This window comes from Psittacula echo (assembly GCF_963264785.1).
Source record: "Psittacula echo genome assembly, chromosome: Z".
NCBI classification, from domain to species: Eukaryota; Metazoa; Chordata; class Aves; order Psittaciformes; family Psittacidae; genus Psittacula; species Psittacula echo.
In genome coordinates, this window is record NC_137742.1 from 25,913,849 (window position 1) to 25,932,845 (window position 18,997).

Here is an 18,997-nt window from a genome sequence, read left to right on the forward strand (position 1 = left end):
AGCCCTGTGGGTGACCAAGCAACCACACCAAGGACTCTCGGTATGTCCAAACACACAATCTCCTCGTTAACCCTGGCGGAGCAGAAGGTTTATTACAGGATTCAAGGAAACAGATCATCCACCTGTGGACATGACATTTCAAGTCTCTCTTTCGAAGTGCTGCACCAGAAGAGGGAGCTGCTACTTGAAGTTGTAAGCTGGCTTTCATAGCCCCCATAAGCATAACTGTGTGTCATATATTGGATAAAAGCTGGGCCATAGCTACTTGGAAAACAGTTACCTGGTGAGTGCTGTGTCAAGGGATCAGGTATTCATCAGCTGAAAGGTCTTGACAGAAGTGAAGGAATTCTCATCTACAGTATTTCAGAGTGTTAGGAGGTTTTTTAAAGAACTGCTGTTTCAGTGACCTGTTGATGGGCTAACAGACAGCATTGTAGTGTCCCTTTACGAAACAGCTAGGCTCCTTCCACTGGGTGAGCTCCAAAAGGAGCAGGAGCCAAATGACACATTTAGTGACTTAGCCAGGCTGGTACTGACAACGTCTTGCTCAGGACCATCCCTGAAACCTTGAGTATACACTAAGAACTGCAGCAGGTTCCTGTGTCTGGGCCTCAAAAGGCAAGAAGACTTCAGATCTGTTGGGCAGCTGATGGCTGGAAGCAGAATCCAGGTTTATCCCAGGTGGCTGAGAGAGCAGTCTTGACAAGTGCTGGTTGAGACACAGAGTTTCTGTTTAAAGCTTCTTATTGTGAATTGAGATTAAAAGCCAAAGATTTGAAGGGCTTTTTTTCTGTGAAATGGAACATAGCATCGACTTGGAATTGCACCTACTTTTGAGTATTTAAATGCATTTTAGTTGTAATAGATGTTAGTTTGTGCACAAACTTAAGCAAAGCAAGCCCCGGTAGGCAGTGCTGGGCTGTGTTCTGCCTGAAAACATAGCCTGAGTAGACACGATAGTTTTGGGGTTTTTTTCACAGGGGAGTGTTTGGTTGATGTTAATAAAGATGACAGACTCTATCTCCTGAACAGAGCTTTGCTCTGTCGGTCAGCAGTGTTTAGTTACTGCTGCCTTTGACTGAGGCAAGTCCCGCACTCCTCCTGTCACTTCCCAGAGTGGGTTGAGCAGCAGCAGACATGCTCCAAGTGTCGCTCACGAGCATGCCGCTTTTCTCCATCCTTTCAGTGCTGCCCCTGAGCACCAGAGGAGTGGCCCAGGAAGGGTCAGACCTCGCCAGCGCCATCAGGCGCCACTGAGCGCAGCTTTATGTAAAGGTGCGTGACGGAGCAGGGAGTGCGGGATGCGGGCACACAAACCGCTGTTGCAGAGCGGGTGGAAATAGCTCATTCATGCAGTGGTAGTGGGCAGGAGGAGAATGAACGTGTGCTTTAGCATTGATGACACTAACTATGAGAAGCCTTCAACCAGTAAGCACTGCAGTGGATCCCTTGGAGAGGAGGTGACCTTCCATCAGTAGAAACCTTCAGGAAACTATTATGGGAATGACACAGGTATATGTTCTCCAGCAAAAAAAAAGGATAGGATGTGTGATTTTAAAATATTTTTTATATTGCTGATTTTATTTTTTAATGCCAGTTCTTGTTTTCAACATGTGAACATTTGAAACCAAGAGCAGTGTACAATGCCTTCTTTGTCAAATTGTTTTTGCCAAACTCTGTCCACTCCAACAGTCATTTTACTCACAGCAAGTGAGTGTGGGGATAAAAAAAGGCCATCGCTTTATGATGTGTCATATGAAGTTGATTCATAACGTGTCTGTTGTGTTGTTTACATTGTGTAGTTAATATGCATGGCAGTTTGAGCATGCATTGATGATTTTGTATGCTAAGAGCTCGGGTACATGCCTACTGAAATCTGATGGGATTAAAATTAAATACTGAGGAAGTATAGTTAATATAAATGCTTTGTATGAATTGCATGGCTCTTCAATTTTTCTTATTCCTGTGACTTTTAAACCTTAATATATGAGGGGAGTGTGATGCAAATTAGAGAAGTTGTTTAAGATAAAAGCATGAAGTAAACAATGAATTCTGTTTGAAAGACCATGAATGTGCTTGGCTTTATATAAGCAATATGGGGCATATTGAGATGTCTTAGGGAAGTCAAATCTACTGTCTTCCTGGCGAGAAGAGTGAAAAAAGGTAATACAGGCAATTTGTCTGTGGCACAAGTGTCTCAAACATCCCACAGACAGCACACAAATAGGTAGGTACAAAGGCAGCAGATGGAGAGAGTGATCCTGAATGTAGTTTTTGTTTTGGTTTGGGCTTTTTCCCCAGAGTTTTGTGTGATTAATGAGGAGTGAGTGAACCCTGACACTAACACAGACAGGCAGCAGTTGCAACAGCAGATAGGAATCATTGCCTGTTTTTATTCACCTGCCCAGAGATGTGCTGTCTTCAAGCTGATGAACATCTGAACAGTCAGCATTTGAGTGGTGAAGATTTGAATACAGTTTAGAGAAAGCATGAGACTGAGGTGCAAAGGGGACATCTAAAGTTTAGAGGCTATTTTATCATCAGGTTAATTACATCCCTCTTACCTGAAGGGTAAAAGCAGAGTGGCAAAACACTTCTATAGCACTAGACCTAGGTAAGTGATCCATGACATGAAGCATGAAGCCCAGGCTTTGCTGGTGTGATTCAGAGGTGCTGCAGAACTCTAGGACTTCTGTAAGCTCCCTCCTATGGCAGGAAGAGTAAGCCCTGTAAAAGGGGTTTCTCCCTATGATGGGAAGCAGCAGTAAGACCTGCAGGGTAAGGAACAGTTCATGGGTTTGGAAAAAGAGACCTGACAAACTCACTTTATATTTTTACTTCTCTCCCTTCTCTCCATCACCTCTGCTGAGTATTAAGTGGTAAAACAGAAACAAATACAACAGAAACCAGGTAATGGTTTCTGTGAGAAAGAGGAGGTGTTTTATTTCTACAGCTTTGAGAAGGGCTGCTGCCACTCAATACTTACAATGTACTTTTTGATCTGACTTGTAATGAACATGAAAAAAGAAAAAATGGTTCTACCTCCCTCCCATCTTCTATGTGCTGTAAAACATTCAGGCCTTAGTAGCAGATCACCACCTTCAAAGTGCGCCTGCGGATATACTTACTAATTTGCAATTCTGGTGCATGCATTGAATATACTTCTAACCTGCAGTAATACCCATCAGTCATAAAAGAGAAGCCACTTTTCTGCAATGCCAAAGTAGACACCAGCTGATGGCAGCAAACAGTCTTCCACAGGAGTTTGTCCTGCAGTGCAGGACACATGAAGGCAACACCACCAGGGTCACACATGCTGCTGAGGGCACAGCTACAACCACAACCCTCCCCTTGTAGGAAAGGCCAGTGGTGATAAAGAACTGGATTGTTTTGATGCTCATTTCCTACTTGTTCAACATGCTCTGCCACAACCCAAAATTCACAACATGTGCCATTATCACTAGAAGTGAAAAACACCACTGGGAAACCTGAGCCACGCCTTGGATTTTGGTTAAGACAACTGGCAGCGTAGGTTTGTACTGAAAACACCACCACCTCTTTGTCACTAGAAATGTCATACCTTTTTCTTGTTTTCTCAGGATTATAACTGCACTAAAAAGTTCCTGCTACAGAAATACACCCCTTTTCTTTTCTTATGTTAAAATGTGCTACAGTACAGGCACAGAACGTGTCTGCACCGACTTACCTGTGCTCTAGTTCTTGTACCAGAAACACCAGAGTTAGAAAACAAAGATACACAACACAAACGTATTTCTTGCATAAGATTTATGTAGGTAAGTAACAACACAGAATGGCTATAGAGAAAAACAAACAAGCAGCTGGCAACTCTAGTCTGGGACATGATCGGTTGTCTATTTTGGGTTATGTCCCCTCCCCAAGAAAACAAACCAGAACAACTTAAAAACACTCATAAAGGTACTTCTACAGTATCTTCATTTACAATCAGCTTTGCTTTTGAAATATAGTGTACATATACCAAAAAAGCAAATAGTAGAGAAGCTGCAAGTTTCTGATTTGAGCTTTTCCATGATCCTCACTTGACTTTTAAATTGACTGCAGGTGGAGCCTTGCTCTTTCCTTATAATGGCATTGCCACTGGCTATCTGTGAAAGGGTAGAAGACTGTAGTAAGGGAACTAAGCTCTTAATATTTCTGGGTTTAATTTTTTACCCTTCTTCATAGTGTTTTTGTCTTTAAGGATGAGAAGTGTATGTGATTTGTATTTCAGCAAAACTATCCTGCGTTACTTAAGAGTAATATTCTTCTACAACACCTATATTATGTGATTTAGTTACAAGGATGTTACCCAAATGTAATTACTCCCCGCTGCAACATAGCTTAAGCACAACCATCTGCCATGAAGCAATGACAGGCAGCTTGAGGAGTTCAAAGAATAACAATGGAAACCAAATGAACTGGGTATGATTGTTTTTCCCCATGGGAACTAAACTACTAAAAATATTTTTTTCATGTTAGTACATATTCAAAGTTAAAACCAGACAGTGGTCAAATAAATATCCTTTAATAAAGGAAAAAGGAATAATTTTAAAGCACCAAAATTGTGAGTATGATGTTACATCGCATGTACAAGAAGGTGAGTACAGGTTTACATTTCTGAGTCATGATAATAAAAAACATGAAATACACAGCAATAAACTTGCATTGCAGAAAAGCCGCACTAAAGAAAAAGACCAAAAAGCAGACAGTTAAAACTTCGTTTGTTTTTAGGTATTGATAGAAATGTTTGTTTAGTTTTTTACCTTTTTTTTAAACATACTTGTTGCTTAATACTTTATAACATTGAGCAATTTTAGGCATAGTAACTTTGCAGTCGTTTACAATAAAATATGCATTGAATATGTTCTTTTGAATATAATGGAGTTAAAGAACTTTCTTAAAGCCAAGCACAATGTGCTAGTAGTGTTTGAGTCTACTGATAATATTGCACAAAGCTAGTGAATGGCAAATTCGTTTTCTTTTGATTATTTCTTACATATTCAATAGACTTAACAAAAAAATTAGTTTCATTAAACTTCACTGGCTTCACTCATGCAAGACAACCTGCAGCCATCTGTATTTCTTAAGCTTTCATCTTATGATGATGTATTTGTACATACGTAAGATTAAATTCAAAACATACAACAACCACAGTAACACACTGGGAGATGTTAAGCGAATATCCCCAACATTTCGTAATAAAAAATATGTTTCTAAATCTGAAAATCAAGCCAGTCTATGGCAAACCTAAGTATCAAATAGGTGACAGTCTCTGGAATAAAATCTCTGCAGAGTTTGGACTATCCTCACCAAAACAGCCATCATCCTTTTCACTTGTTCCAACTGGACACACTACCAGTTAACAGCCTTGGGTATCAGCTTTCGATAATACTCTAGATTAACACTGGAAACTCAGCAGAGTAAAATCCATTGCCTGGTCATTTTCCATATTAGAGGTACATCAGAGCATTCACATTTGAGAATGGAAAGATGACCTTTTCTGTCAAATTCTGAAGCTGTGAGCTGCAGAATATAGAAGACCTGAATCACAATAAAAATACATAAATGTCAGGTTGCAGATTCACCACAGTCAGAGCTGGGAGTTTTGGATTAATAATCAAACTGAACGGGAAGTGCAAAGAACCGTATATACAACAGCCCCTCCCCAAAATACACTGGCATGGCCACCCACCCATGACCCTCCTAAAAATTCTAATTTTACGTATTTATGTAGTAGGCATATTAGCAATTAAATATAAATTCATTCTGTAGGAAAAGTTTAAATTACAGTATATTTATAGGTTAAAAATAGCCATTGCTGTACTTTTTACAGCTCTGCTAGCAGTACATCAATGTGCTTATTACACCAAAGAGCAATCTGCAGTCAAGTTGAGGATGACCTACTGCCTGTCAGCTCCAGTAGCACTGAAATCATGCAACGCGCTCTCCCAGTAAGGTGCTTCTGTTTATTCCTTTTCTTTGCAAGAAGCTTTGCGTGTTCTTAACATGAATTCTGTAGTGCTAAACATAACATATTGTCCATGCTTATGGAATAATTACCAGAAATATATCTAGGTAATCTAATTGCATAAGCATTGCAAAGAAAAAAATCTGATTACACACGTGAGCAAACTTGATTTACAAATTACACTCCTGAAATTCAGTGCAACAAACGGAATAAAGGTAACATTAACCAACAAAAGTTTCTGTCTCCTCAGTAAGTTGCATCTTCAGTAATGCACCTGTCATTAATATTAAACATTACAGAATATAGTGCTTATAGTAAAATGATTCTTTACAAATAATGTGAAGTATGTTGAATTCTATCCCCAATGCAGCCACAAAAAAACCACAGTATATAATTATACTAATTGGTTTTACAGGTCTCTGGTGTAGGATGCAGACATCAGACTTAAAAAATAAAAAATCAAAAACAACAGAACAAACAAACAAACAAACCCCAAAAACTCGGAAGTAATATTTAAAAAAAAAAATCCCCAAACCTTCATCTACCCTAGATAGGTAACTTAACCAATATATGAAAACATAGTAAAGTGAATAAAATAAGACTATTGGTCACTTGTAAAGGATCTGGAATCTCTGTGAATGAGAGCATCAAATTCATGTTGATGCAGATTCCATTTCTGATCAAAAGACTATTGCTGTTTTACCTTGTATTTTGGTTATTTTAGTAGAAATTGAATACTTTGTTTCTTGTTCCCACTCATAGAAGATTTTTCAGTCCTAATATAAGCATTTATACAATAAACATTTTTTACCTTGCTGGATCAGTTACACTATAATAGAATAGTTTTAATCTGAACAGAGAAAGAAGTTTCTAAAAATGGAAAAAGCCTGAAAGCTGACAAACTGCTGAAGTGACTAGCAAGAGAACAATGCGGCCACAACAATAAAGTCCAGCCACAAATGAAAAATACTGGTAATAGACAGAAAGGTCTTTTTATGGAGGTTCTCTTTCCTTTGCATAAGTTTATGTGTTTTTAATGTAGTTATGCTTTCTAAGATTTCTCAAGGACCAACACAGCTTTTCTCAGCTATGGGAGAACCAACCTCAATGCAGGACTGTCAATAGTTTCCATGAGTTTCTTGTGAATATTCTTAAATTTCCCCATTTGCTGCTGTAGCCATTCCACCACAAAATTTCATATTACAGAAGATGGGAAGTTTTATGGATAATAGTCACAGTTTTTATATCAAAGTGGAGAATTTTGTGAAATTGTGACATCTAGTGACTCATGGAGGATTAAAATTCAGGTTTGGTTTTTCTCTTTTTTTAGCAGTATGTGGAAAAAAACCATTTACTTTCCACACTGAAGATGGCAGTTTTCAACTGATACAAACTGCTATGCTTAGCATAACAACTACTTTCTGTGTGCGTATAAAATACACGTTCTTATAAGAACTCTATATACTAAGCTATTACAGGAATCTAAGATTTCAGCTAAATATAAACCATATTAAGGACAGTTATTCTTTTCAATCATGCACACATTTTTCAAGGCAAAGATGACAGATCACATGGCAAACAAATCTGAAAACTGTGGTACAGTACAGCACAGAGCTAATCGCACAAATCACAACACAGTGTTAAACTGCAGACACAAATGCTGTGCAAGAGGACCACTGCACCTATACTTAAAAATGACACTATTTTTCCTCCCCTCAGAATTTTGCTGGTGTCCCATATGTGTAGTCTAAGGAAAAAAACTGAAGCCTGGAAGACAGGAAAAAAAGGACATTAAAGTTGCTCAATCAACTCTGCTAATGTAGCACTGATTTTCAGATGAACCGTATAATCTGAATTACAGTTCTGCATCATAGTTCTGCTTTGTGCTACAGCCAAAAAATTATTTATTATCTTGTTTTTAATGTGTGGTGTGACTTGAGCAGAAACACCACAGCTTACAGTAGAGGCATTGTCAAATGATGAACTTTGAAAGTGCTGTTACTGCTACATGAACAGAGTATTAGACAGCCTGCAACCATGCCATGTAACTTGGGGTTCAGAGCAGTTTAAGAAAAATAAATCACATAGGTTTAGGTCCTTGGAAAGCCAGTATCATGTGCTTCATAGAGCTGATCTCGGTACAGAGAAATACAGACCTGATGACTAATATAGCAAAATCCATACGACTCTACAGAATGCTGCTCATAGGTGCTTTGAAAATGAATGTTCACTAACTTCATAAATAAGGCAACAACATTAAGAAAATGCCTGTGAGAGCAAGGGTAAAGTGACATCCTTTCAGGACATCTGACAGAGCTTCAATTTCAGGACAGCCACAGCAAAAACCCTGAAGGGTCCAAGACCTAAGGTTCCTTTAGGTTACACAGCCTATTGCTAAGGTAACCTCTCCTATTCCTCTTTATATAAAGTAAATGGCAAGACATGAAATCTTCTATTATTAACACAGTACATGTTTCATTACATGACAGCAGCAATACATAACTCCACTTAAAAAAACCAAAATCTGCATAATAGTGTGTCTGTCACAAGAGGAACAGTGAATGGACCGCACTACACAAAGGACAGGTACTGTGTATTTCTCAAACACAGCATATGTCATGGTAGTAAAAATAAAATGCTACAGAAAATTCAGTTTTCTTAAAATTGTAATGGACTGACCATCACATAGAGTTTATAGATGGTACAAGGTTATTTGTATCTCTGTACTGACCTACCTCTTAGTACTGTGGTAGTGTAAGAATAGCTGCCTGCAGCCATTAGTCATGAAGTTTAGGAATACTTTAAGCATTCACAACAGAGAAAGTTGTAATTCTTGTTTAAAAAAAAAAAAAAAAGAAGAAAAAAAGGGAACTTTTTTTTTTCAGCCCATAAGCCTTTGGGTATGGAATGCAAACACTTTTGAAGCTACTAAAGGGAATAATGAAAATAGCAAGAGAAGCGAGAAGCATGATTTTCACAAGTGAATCATCAGTATGTTTAAGTGCTCTGATCTTTTTTAAAGAAGGCTGCTTAGACTAATCAAAAACCATTTTAAACCAAAAAAGAAAAATAATTTTAAGTATGAAATTACAGAATACTGCTTCTTATAACAAATGATAAAACTACCTTGGTTCAGCATAGCTAAATATTATTATTAAAAAAAAGCAAGAAGATGTCACTTTAAAAAGGTGTCAGATCACAAATGAACTTCTAAAAAGGTGATGCAATGTCTTGCTAAATGTACCATGTTGGAAATAAACACATGCTTGAACACGTACTGAATTCAACTCTTATTCCATAGTGTGCTGCGTCACTTACTACTTTTCACACTGACGTACTCTTCTTCGAACTAAGAAGAAAAAAAGTTTAAGTTGCGTGTTACTGAATTTCAGCTACTGTAGTGCAACTAGGAATTCTGCTCTTTCTGGAACATCACACTGCTACACCTTCTCTGCAAGGAGATATTTAGTCGGATTTCAAGGCAGATGATATATTCAGTGAGTGAAGGGAACGTTTTATAGCTAGGTTTGATGTCTTGGCTGAATCCCGAAGTTACTCTAACAGAAGTATTCTTGAGTATGTTCTCATATATACTCAATATGCTCCCCTCACTTAACTGGCCACACATTACTTACGTAGATATAAAATGTGCTTAAGAATTGGGCATTCTTGATCCTATAAAATACACATCTAAACAACTTAGTTTTCTGTCCAAACCAGAATTTTTTTGAATTAAAAAAAACCCCAAAACAACCCAAAACCAAAACAACCAAACAAAAAAGGAAAAAAAAACCCCAACCAAACAAACAAAAAGTAGTGACTCAAAAATTAACATTTCAGGCTATTTTTTCCATATACTGAATTGTTTGCCGAAGAAAGCCTCCTGTGCAATTGATGGTCATAACTGCTGGCTCTGAATTTTCAAAAATGATGAGGAAAAGTAATCTTCAATGGGGGTTTCTCCTCTCAGGTCAGTAGCTGTGAATCACCTGTTCGGGGAAAAAAGAAAAAGGAACATCTGAAAAGCTAAATGGCTGTACAAATACTGTCTGATCAACATATTAGGCAATTCCAACATGCAATACTGAGCAGTGTCTTCAAAAGCCTTGACTCTCATTGCTCCCAGGGTAATGACACACTTAACTCCAGAGCCAGAACACACAGAGTATGACCAGGTCTTTTTTTGCCTTCTGTATTATTGGCAGTGAATGCAGATTAGAGTTTTAAGAGGCTCAAAATACTGCATTAGAAGACTGTGGAGAACAAAACCTTGCTGCTTCTCCGTTACTTTGTCACTCCCAGAAGCCCAGGTTTCACATTGCTTACGGTACCCTTTAATGTACTATTGTTATTTATGTGTACCATTATGTACACACACAGAGATAGGCTTGGGATACTTTCTGGTATCTTCTGACAAACAGTGATCTTCCAATTTTTCATACAGAAGCTACTGCATCTTTATACTGCTTGTTCAGCTGTACTTCCAATACACAGAATGCCTCGACATTTTTGTGCATGGTTTAGAGTGCCCACAAGGAAGGAACTGCTCTCAAAAACAAACTACTCATAACATTATGTAGAAGTTAACTCATAAATATAATACAAGAGATGACTACATTTCCTGCGGGAATCAGTTACTATTAGTTTGTCTTCAAAGTTCAATAATTAATGAAACTGCTTCAGTGGGCACTGTTCATACTCCTTGCACATATATCAAGACACTTTTTGGCACTTGACAAATGTTAGATCAGATTTAGCCTTCATGACTAAGGCAAAAAATCACTTTACATTTAGCCTATAAGGATGTACATGTATTAAATATAGTCTGTAACATACCAATACACTTTTGTATAACTTTTCAACCTTAAAATCTCCATGCAACTAATTTTTGGATATGCAGAGCTTACAATTAAAAACCAGTAAGTCAATCTTAAAGCTTGGTATTAAATGGATAACCTGATCGAAAAAATGCTATTCTGCAACTTCTACAACACACTTTCATTAGATTTTACTCTTGTGCAATAAATTCTGGGTAACCAGTCTGTATGTTCAAGCAAACACATTCATCTATGTGAAAAGTCTTTATTCATCTGAATTTCATGAGGCCTTTGTCTCAATCTCAGTTCTCCCAGATTATTTCACTTGCTTCCACAGCAGGGGGCTATTTTCCCTTTCTGAGTGTTAGGTATTTTGTATAACCATTTTTCAATCACAATCTGTACTATCTGTGAAATAGTTTCATCTCATGAAAACATGACTGTTTCCATAATAAAATATGACACTATTAAGAGAAAGCAGGTCCCAGATGTGAGAAGAACTCCAAGGGGCATGTGCACTGTGAACTGCTTCTACAGGGCTGCAAAGGATAGCAGAGGAAAACGCCTATTTATAATGTATGACAATGTACGTGTAAGACTTCTAAGAGGACATACTTCCAATGGAAAATGTTAGCGATGCCCATCCCATTAATTAGGTTAAAATATTCAAAGTCATTCTTGGAAAAATCTTCCCCCCTTTTTTTTTTCGGAGACCCATGGTATTGAAGAGTATTCTTGCTAAGCAATGCAACAAGAGCCAAAGAATAACTTAGATTAAATAAAATCATTAAGTCAAATCACAAAGTTTAAATTTGCTCAGTTATCTAGTAAATGAATAGAGAATAATTGCACTGAGAAAGCCAAATCAATTCCAAGGCATGTCTTCTTTTATAGCTGTCACTTGATTTCTGAAGGTAGTGGGAGTTCACAGTATGCAAGTGAAGAAAAAAGTGACATCCAATTAAAACTATTTTTACTTTGACTTTTAGCAAGAGTTAAGTGTACCTCTGCTCCTGGATCTTCAACTCCAAAAAGCAGCAGAACATTTGGTATGGAAAAGAACTGGCATGCCATAATTAAACAGTTGTAAATCACTAGTGTGCCCAATGGCTAGTTCATGAGGAAATAAAGGCAACATTGATTCTCCTTTTAAAAAACTTTAAGTAGTATTATTTGAAAATAGCATACCAATGGAACAATTTGAGACATGGTATTTCATAATCACAATGACATTCAGCAGAGGATGTGCTAAGTCACTTTCATTTTTTAAACAGCTGCAGCACTTTATCAATACTCACTCTCCAGCTATGGTAATAACTAACCAGGGTAAAACATCCAAAAAGGTTATCTTTTTCCTGCTGCTAGCTGTGTTGCAAGGATTATAAATATTTGTCTTCCATACTCTTGAAATAGCCTTGGATTTCTAAAAATATTTTAAAATTCTTTGCTGATTTTCATATCTTTTCTACAAATTTTAAGTCTAGTGGGAGCTTTCATTAAGACTTAAGTTCATCCACATGCCAGTAGCAGAAAAGAACCATTGCAGAACAATAGTGGTGTACACTGTTGTAGTAACCAAGAATCTGTTCATGCTACTGATGAAGCCATAATTTTGAAGATAATCTCTTGCTAATTTCTGATTTGTTCTGAAATCATTAATTTCATCTGCTGAAGTCTAGCATGTGTACTTTAAGGCACTGTAGCTTCATATAATGCAAGTTAATTTGTATGAGTAGCAGAAGTATAGATAATTTTTTTTATATTTACTGTTTATAGTCTGGAAATTCAATTAAGTCAGGGAGTTTACAGACTGAAACCAAGCTATCAAAGAGTCAGTCACACAGGGTAACCAAAGAGATGCCAATGTGTTCAACAGTCAAATCTAACTATCCTTCACTAAAAGCTATTCAGTCTGAAGTGATAAACATCCTAATTTTTTACAAGGGCAGAAGTAATTAGAAAATAAGTACAAGGTCTGTCCGAGAATGACTGTGCTGCTTTCTTACTTAAAAGCTTTTTGGTAAGATGCAAACAGTCCTTTTAAATTTACTAAATAAAATAGAGCTTTTCCTAGGGCTAGTCCTGTCAATATTCAGCAAAAGTATTCAAACAAGAAAAGGGTAAGATGTTGCCTAAAAAAAGTTTTTCTTCCTATAAACCTTAAATTCTTTGAAAAGTCAGTGATACTGAATTCGTATGTGCATATTTTACCACGTTTGATGTCAGAAAGTTTAGTCACATTCATACCAAGTCTCCTACAATGAAGAACTTGAGGATTAGCCTGCATTGTTATACAAAACATGTTGAAGAAGTATTTTTTTAAAGGTAGATTATTTACAGGTTAATTTTCCCAGTCTGTGCAAGGCAAACTCTCCTCTTCATCCTCTGATTCAGGTGATGCTTCCTTAATCCGTCGCAATGCTTCATGGATGCTCCTTGTCAGGGGGTCAGTATCGGGCAGAATTGTAAAGGACTCTCTCAAAACATCTTTCTGCACTTTCTTCAGTTTCACCCCTTTCCTGATCTGTGCCAAGATGTTATTGCTATCATCTTCATCAGGAAAAGGCGGGAGACTTCTTTGCTCAACCTTTCTTAAGTGAAAGCTGCCACGTTTCAAGGAAGCCAGCACTTCATCCATCGGGGAACTCACTGCAGTAAATCAAAAGACCTTCAGTATTATTTTTATTAAATTTTATCAGTCTTCATTTATATTTCCTACAGACCAAAAAGTACTAGTAATGTTATAGTCCCATACTGTCAGTATAATGGTAGCTCCGATACTGCTTTAGCCTCCAAGTTTATCTTCCCTATTACAAGGTCAAACTGGTTTATATAGACAATTATCATTTCTGAAACCACTTAACTTCCTATGAGGGAGTTAGTAAAACCTTTTGAGAAAGACGGCTTTCCTGTTTGCAGGTAAGAAAATTAAAACAGCTGCAATGAATCCAACACAGTCAAAATACTTATCAGATTAGCCTTCTTCACTTTGAAACAGGTAATGAGTATATATCCTAAGTATCAGACTGTGCAATCCATTCTCAGTACTTGCATTTTGTGGTGGATTTTACCTACTGTATGACTACTACTACATGTCACTGAGGGAAGCAGCAGTACAGTCAAGTGCAACAGCATGCACTTCCTGCTCCTCTGGAGTCATGTATGAACTAGCACACAGTCACAGCATTCCTATATATTTTTCTTATATGCTTTCCTTTATAATTAATGAAAACAGAGTTAATATTTTATCCCAAGCCTTTTCTTTATCACCAACTTGAAAACAGTTCTTTGCAGAAATAAAAATCTTTGAAAGAGATTTGGCTCTTTGAAAAAGTACAAGCAGATAAGATCTCTACCCAAGAAAACACACTACAGTGAAGTACCAGCAGTTTCAAATGCTCACATACACTAGCACATACCAATCAGTAAATGAGTATTCATCTCCAGTTCTTTTTTGTACATCTTGGAATAAATTTTTTTTTAACCTATTTTGCATTTATGAATCCATCAGACTAATGGCCAGGACAGTTGGAATAGACACAAGGAAAAGAGAAATAAAAGAAAACAGGATTGCACATTTGAAGGAAGAAGGAAGGACTGTAGAACAATCATCTGTCATACAGAAACAAATTTCTGAAAACACAGACTTGGAACATCTTGGGGAACACAGAGCAGCAGGCAGAGTGCTGCTACAGACATTAACAATACTCTCGAGAGGATATAATTTGATTTTATATTTGTCATTCTATGAAGTAGATCAAATTGCAGACACAATACATGCTTTATATAAAATTGCAAGATAAAATGGATATCAGAAAAACAAGCAATAGGATTATTGAAAAATGGAGCGCAGCAGCATCAAAATTGATAATGAACTCAAGACACTACCCGTTAGCTGCAAAATTTATTACAGCTTAAGAATTCTATAACTATGCAGTTGCTTCGAGGGTTTTCAGTCATTTAAGGACAATTCTAGGAGAAACCCTCTCGTTTCTGTCTGAATGAAGACAGTTCTAATTTTGATTTTATCTGGATGAGGGAAAATGTCAGTGAAGGGATGTTTTCTGTAGATGTAATTGATAGAGCAAGGTAGAATTTTTAATAAAATGTTATTGCAGCCATATTATTGCAGCATGAATCAAGGCTCACTCAAGGTATTTTTTCTCAGTGACTTCCAGTAAAATAGTTTTGCTGAGCATTTCTGAAAATCCCATCTCTGATTTTCAATTAAAAACTTTGCTCCAATATAGCACGTTTCACCACACCACCAGGATTATTTTGTTCAAACATGGCTGCCATTCTCCCCATTTTATATATGGGTTAAAGGATAAACAGTTAAAAACAAGTAGCACCCCCTTAGGTGAAGCATATAGTATTTGTAGAGCTGGCTGTAAGCTAGATAGGAAAAGATTCTTTTAGACAATGTTTAGCTCCATTTTCTAGCTAGTCTAACATGGTATATTGTAAAGTCAGTTTCACAAGTGTGCTCTGTCTAACTAAACAAATATACAGCACTCTGTCCTGAAAGTCCTATCATTTGTTTCAGTTGCCAGCATCTGTCAACCAAAAAAGATCTAATGACTTTCCCATTAATAACTATCAATAAATCACAGTATACACCTTTCTACAAAGCAATTAAAAAATAGAACTAATGTGCATTATAATTAAATATACAGAAATGTAACATTACCTCTTCTCCTCTGTAAACCTTCTAGATCACCGGTCTTCTTAAGCTTCTTCTTGGCACTGACTAGCTGACTGCTGTCAAACAGATATGCTGGTGGGACACCAGAAGAGTGCTGAACTCCCTTCTCCTCACTCTGACGTTTAACAAAGCTGTCACTTTTCTCTAAGGGTTTTGCAGTAGCATCTTCCTTGGAGGGCAAAGGGGGAGGCGGAGGTGGTGGTGGAGGCAAAGGGGGTGGAAGTGGTACTACAGTAACAATCTCTGGTTCAACCTCATTACTGGTGAGTGGAGAAGTACTAACAGGAGGCAGTTCAGAGTTAAGAACATCAGGAAGTAATGGGGTATCTCGAAGTTGTTCTAAGCTTGTGAATTCTTGCACTTGCAATGGCTGAACTGCGTTTTCTGATTCCACCTCTTCAGTTTTCTCTTGGCTTTGTACGACTGCTGGCAAAGATTGAGGCTGATCAACACAGGCCGCTGAGCTGGCCGCACATTTTCTTCTTGCATGAGCTAGCCGTAGTCTGGTTGACTTAAGTATTACTTGCCCAGGGTACCGCTAAAGGGGATAAGTTATTGACAGTTAGAGAAGTATGCAACTAATATGCAAGTACTATTCTAGATTCTAAGTACCTGCTGTTGGGGTTTGCCTTTCTGACAAGCAGAATTCATCTGCTACTTTCATGCATTTTGCTCTTGATGTAAAAACAAAGCAAATATATCCTCACATTTATGCAAAAATGATTAATTTTCTTAATTTTTATTCTTGGTTAAGCCACAATTTACAAGACTGGTCTGGGATATACACCGGCTAGAATTAGGATTTCATGAAGAATCAGAATGTACATTCAAAACTGTTTTTCTGAAAACTGAAATTAAAATCCCTCTTGATTTCCTTTTCTAAAACTGGCCAATGGCTCCCTCTGCAACAAAGTCCTCTCTGACCCAATACACTGGCCTTAGATGTGAAGCATACTGCCTAAAAATTTACCTCGTGAAAACATCAAACATTTGGAGATTTTACAAAGTATTTTAAGAACTAAACTGCTGCCTCACTATCTGTCCTTTCATATTAGTTTCATCCATAGCCACTTCTATGCAAAAATTTGAGATGCTTCTGAAAGACAGTTCTAATACCTTTCACAAACAATAAGCCTATAGCAAACAATATAAATATGCTTATACAGTAAGTCAACTCATTCACAGCTGTTCTAATTTACAGAACCTATGCAATTCAAAAGCCTTGCAAACAGTAAGGATACAAAAACTGTACTGCTGAGCGAAGTACTGCCAAGTAAAGAAATTTCTCATACCTGTATTTTTTTAATGTATTCAGCAAAACAAAAAAAAGTCTTCACCAATTAATACAATCTCTATTTTATTGCACTTTAATCCCTTTTCTTATTCATTCCCCTTCACTCTATCTTCTATTCATTTTCTGATACTTCCATTGTAGGAGGAAGCACTGGCAGGTATTCTAGCCATCAGTGGTAGTGGGAAATACATTTAGATTATACTTCTTTTAGGAAAGTTTCATAAGTGTCTTGTTGCAAGACATAGATAGTCGTTACCACCACCAATGCCATATTTTCTTGTAAATATGAATCAAACAGTTAACTGCACAATGAAAAAGAACAGTTAATTACATAGTTTAGTCCTGGAATGTGTGGAATAAGTAAAAATTTCTTTTGCAAAAGGAACTGGTGGAAAAGCACAACTCTTCTTCTATTACCTGTTTAAATGTGCGAAGTCTGTCCAGTGTTTTCTGTCGTTCCTGACTAACCCAGGAGCTCTTTCTTTCCTCTTCATCTTGTAACTGATCTCGCTTCTGAGGAAATACATACAAAGCATGTAAATATTATATCCAATGCTACATTTAGCATCACCAAAAAATGAATAAAAATAACTCTTCTACTAATTATTAATAACTACCTAACAATCTACTTCTCAAATAAACACATTTTCTGAACTTCAAAACTTGGCCTTTGTCTTCCCCTTACAAAATATTATGCATTTCATGTTTCATAACTTCAAAAACATGAAAAGCTCTGTAAAGAAATATTTCCATCTGGAATTGGAACACTTGAAGATTTGTTACCTTGAAAGATGAGAAATAACTAGAGATGTGACAGAATATTATACTGAAAAAAGACCGCTTAGATTAAAAATGGTATAAATGAGCCAGACAACAAACCAGTATCCATTTTCTCTCATTTCAAGCACAAAATGACAACCCAAAGTGCAAGGTTGCCCTTTTGTGTTAAGATATCATATTAGGATTTTCACAGTGCAAGAAATCACAGAACTCACTGCCACAAAGTTTTGAATACAATACTGAAGAATTTAAGTAAATATTTTCATTAGAATTTACAACAGTAAATGAAAAATTTGTATTTAATTAACTTCAGCTGTCATTATTTAATCCAGCTTCATTTTTCTGTAATCTTACTTTAATAAACTGTTGAAGCTCTTCCTTGTAATTTTTCCTTCCTAACACAATTATTTATTTAGGGATATTACCTCAGTGAAAACACACATTTGGATCTACCTCCTTTAACTAGTCATGCATTTTCACACAACTTCAGCAAAGTTTCTACATCTCTGAAACATAATACTACCATTCAGTCACATTTATTGAAAGTGACTGCTAGTTGTCAAATGGCAAAAGTCACTGTATATAAGTTCAGAAGTTACCAGGAAAAGTGATAGAGCAGGTGACTGTACAGAATAAACCTTAAGCAGAAACAGCAGCTTTAATTCTTAAATTACTCCCAGCATTTAATATTAATTTTACAAGCTAATCTTCATCATCATAATTAAAAAATCTGATCACTTTTGCCTTTTACTGTCATTAAGTCAACACAAAAGCAATGTCTGCCTGCCTGCCATTTTCAGGAGTCAGCTAGTGGCCTGGTGTCCTTCATAAAAAGCCAACCCTGTGATTTGGAAGGAAGTAAATCAGACACATCAGGGACAGGAAGAGGAGAACATGTCTAAAAAGAGTAAAGACAAGAAACAGGAAAAGGTGAAGAGGAATAGAAGCATATGGTGAAAAGAAAGTAACAGCAATGGGGCAGAGAAGTTAAAACAGAAGCATAAAGAAAAGACTGTACCAAGAAGAAAGGATAGTTCTACTAACACATTTCAATGTTCCATATGCAATCTGATCAAACTTTTCCTGAAGCAGTCTCAAGCTCAAGGGGGTTGATTTGTTTGTTTCTTTTGGGGATTTGCTTGTTTGATTGTGTTTGGTTTTGTTTATAAATAAGAATTCAACCTAACCCTAGCAGTAATCACTTACATTGTGAACCTACCATTAAAAAAACTTCCTTATTGCTTGGGTTCAATGTCATCTTAACAGTGCTATTATGCTCCCGCTTACCAGCATAACATGACACAGAAATCCATGGTGCAAAGGTCAGGGACACACACACTCTTTTTAAAACAGCTATCACTTTGAAAACTCTCCTAATTAATGTATAATGAGGAACACAAGCTACTAACTAATGC

General features: G+C 36.9%; 1 protein-coding gene across 2 annotated transcripts in view; it reads right to left on the reverse strand.

Moving 5' to 3' along the window:
• Positions 1–3,871: 3,871 nt before the first annotated feature.
• Positions 3,872–18,997, reverse strand: part of JMY (junction mediating and regulatory protein, p53 cofactor) — a 68,831-nt gene continuing 53,705 nt past the window's right edge. Inside the window, exons 8-11 of one of the 2 annotated variants that reach the window (XR_013958838.1) lie at positions 17,220–17,315; positions 15,494–16,046; positions 13,051–13,452; positions 3,872–9,975 (exon numbers count right to left, since the gene is read on the reverse strand). Coding sequence is in view for 1 of the 2 variants with exons in the window: in XM_080638784.1 (XP_080494910.1) it covers positions 13,145–13,452; positions 15,494–16,046; positions 17,220–17,315 (957 nt within the window). In the remaining variant the exon portion in view is untranslated. The remainder of the gene's footprint in view (positions 9,976–13,050; positions 13,453–15,493; positions 16,047–17,219; positions 17,316–18,997) is intronic. The other variant, XM_080638784.1, reaches the window with a different exon arrangement.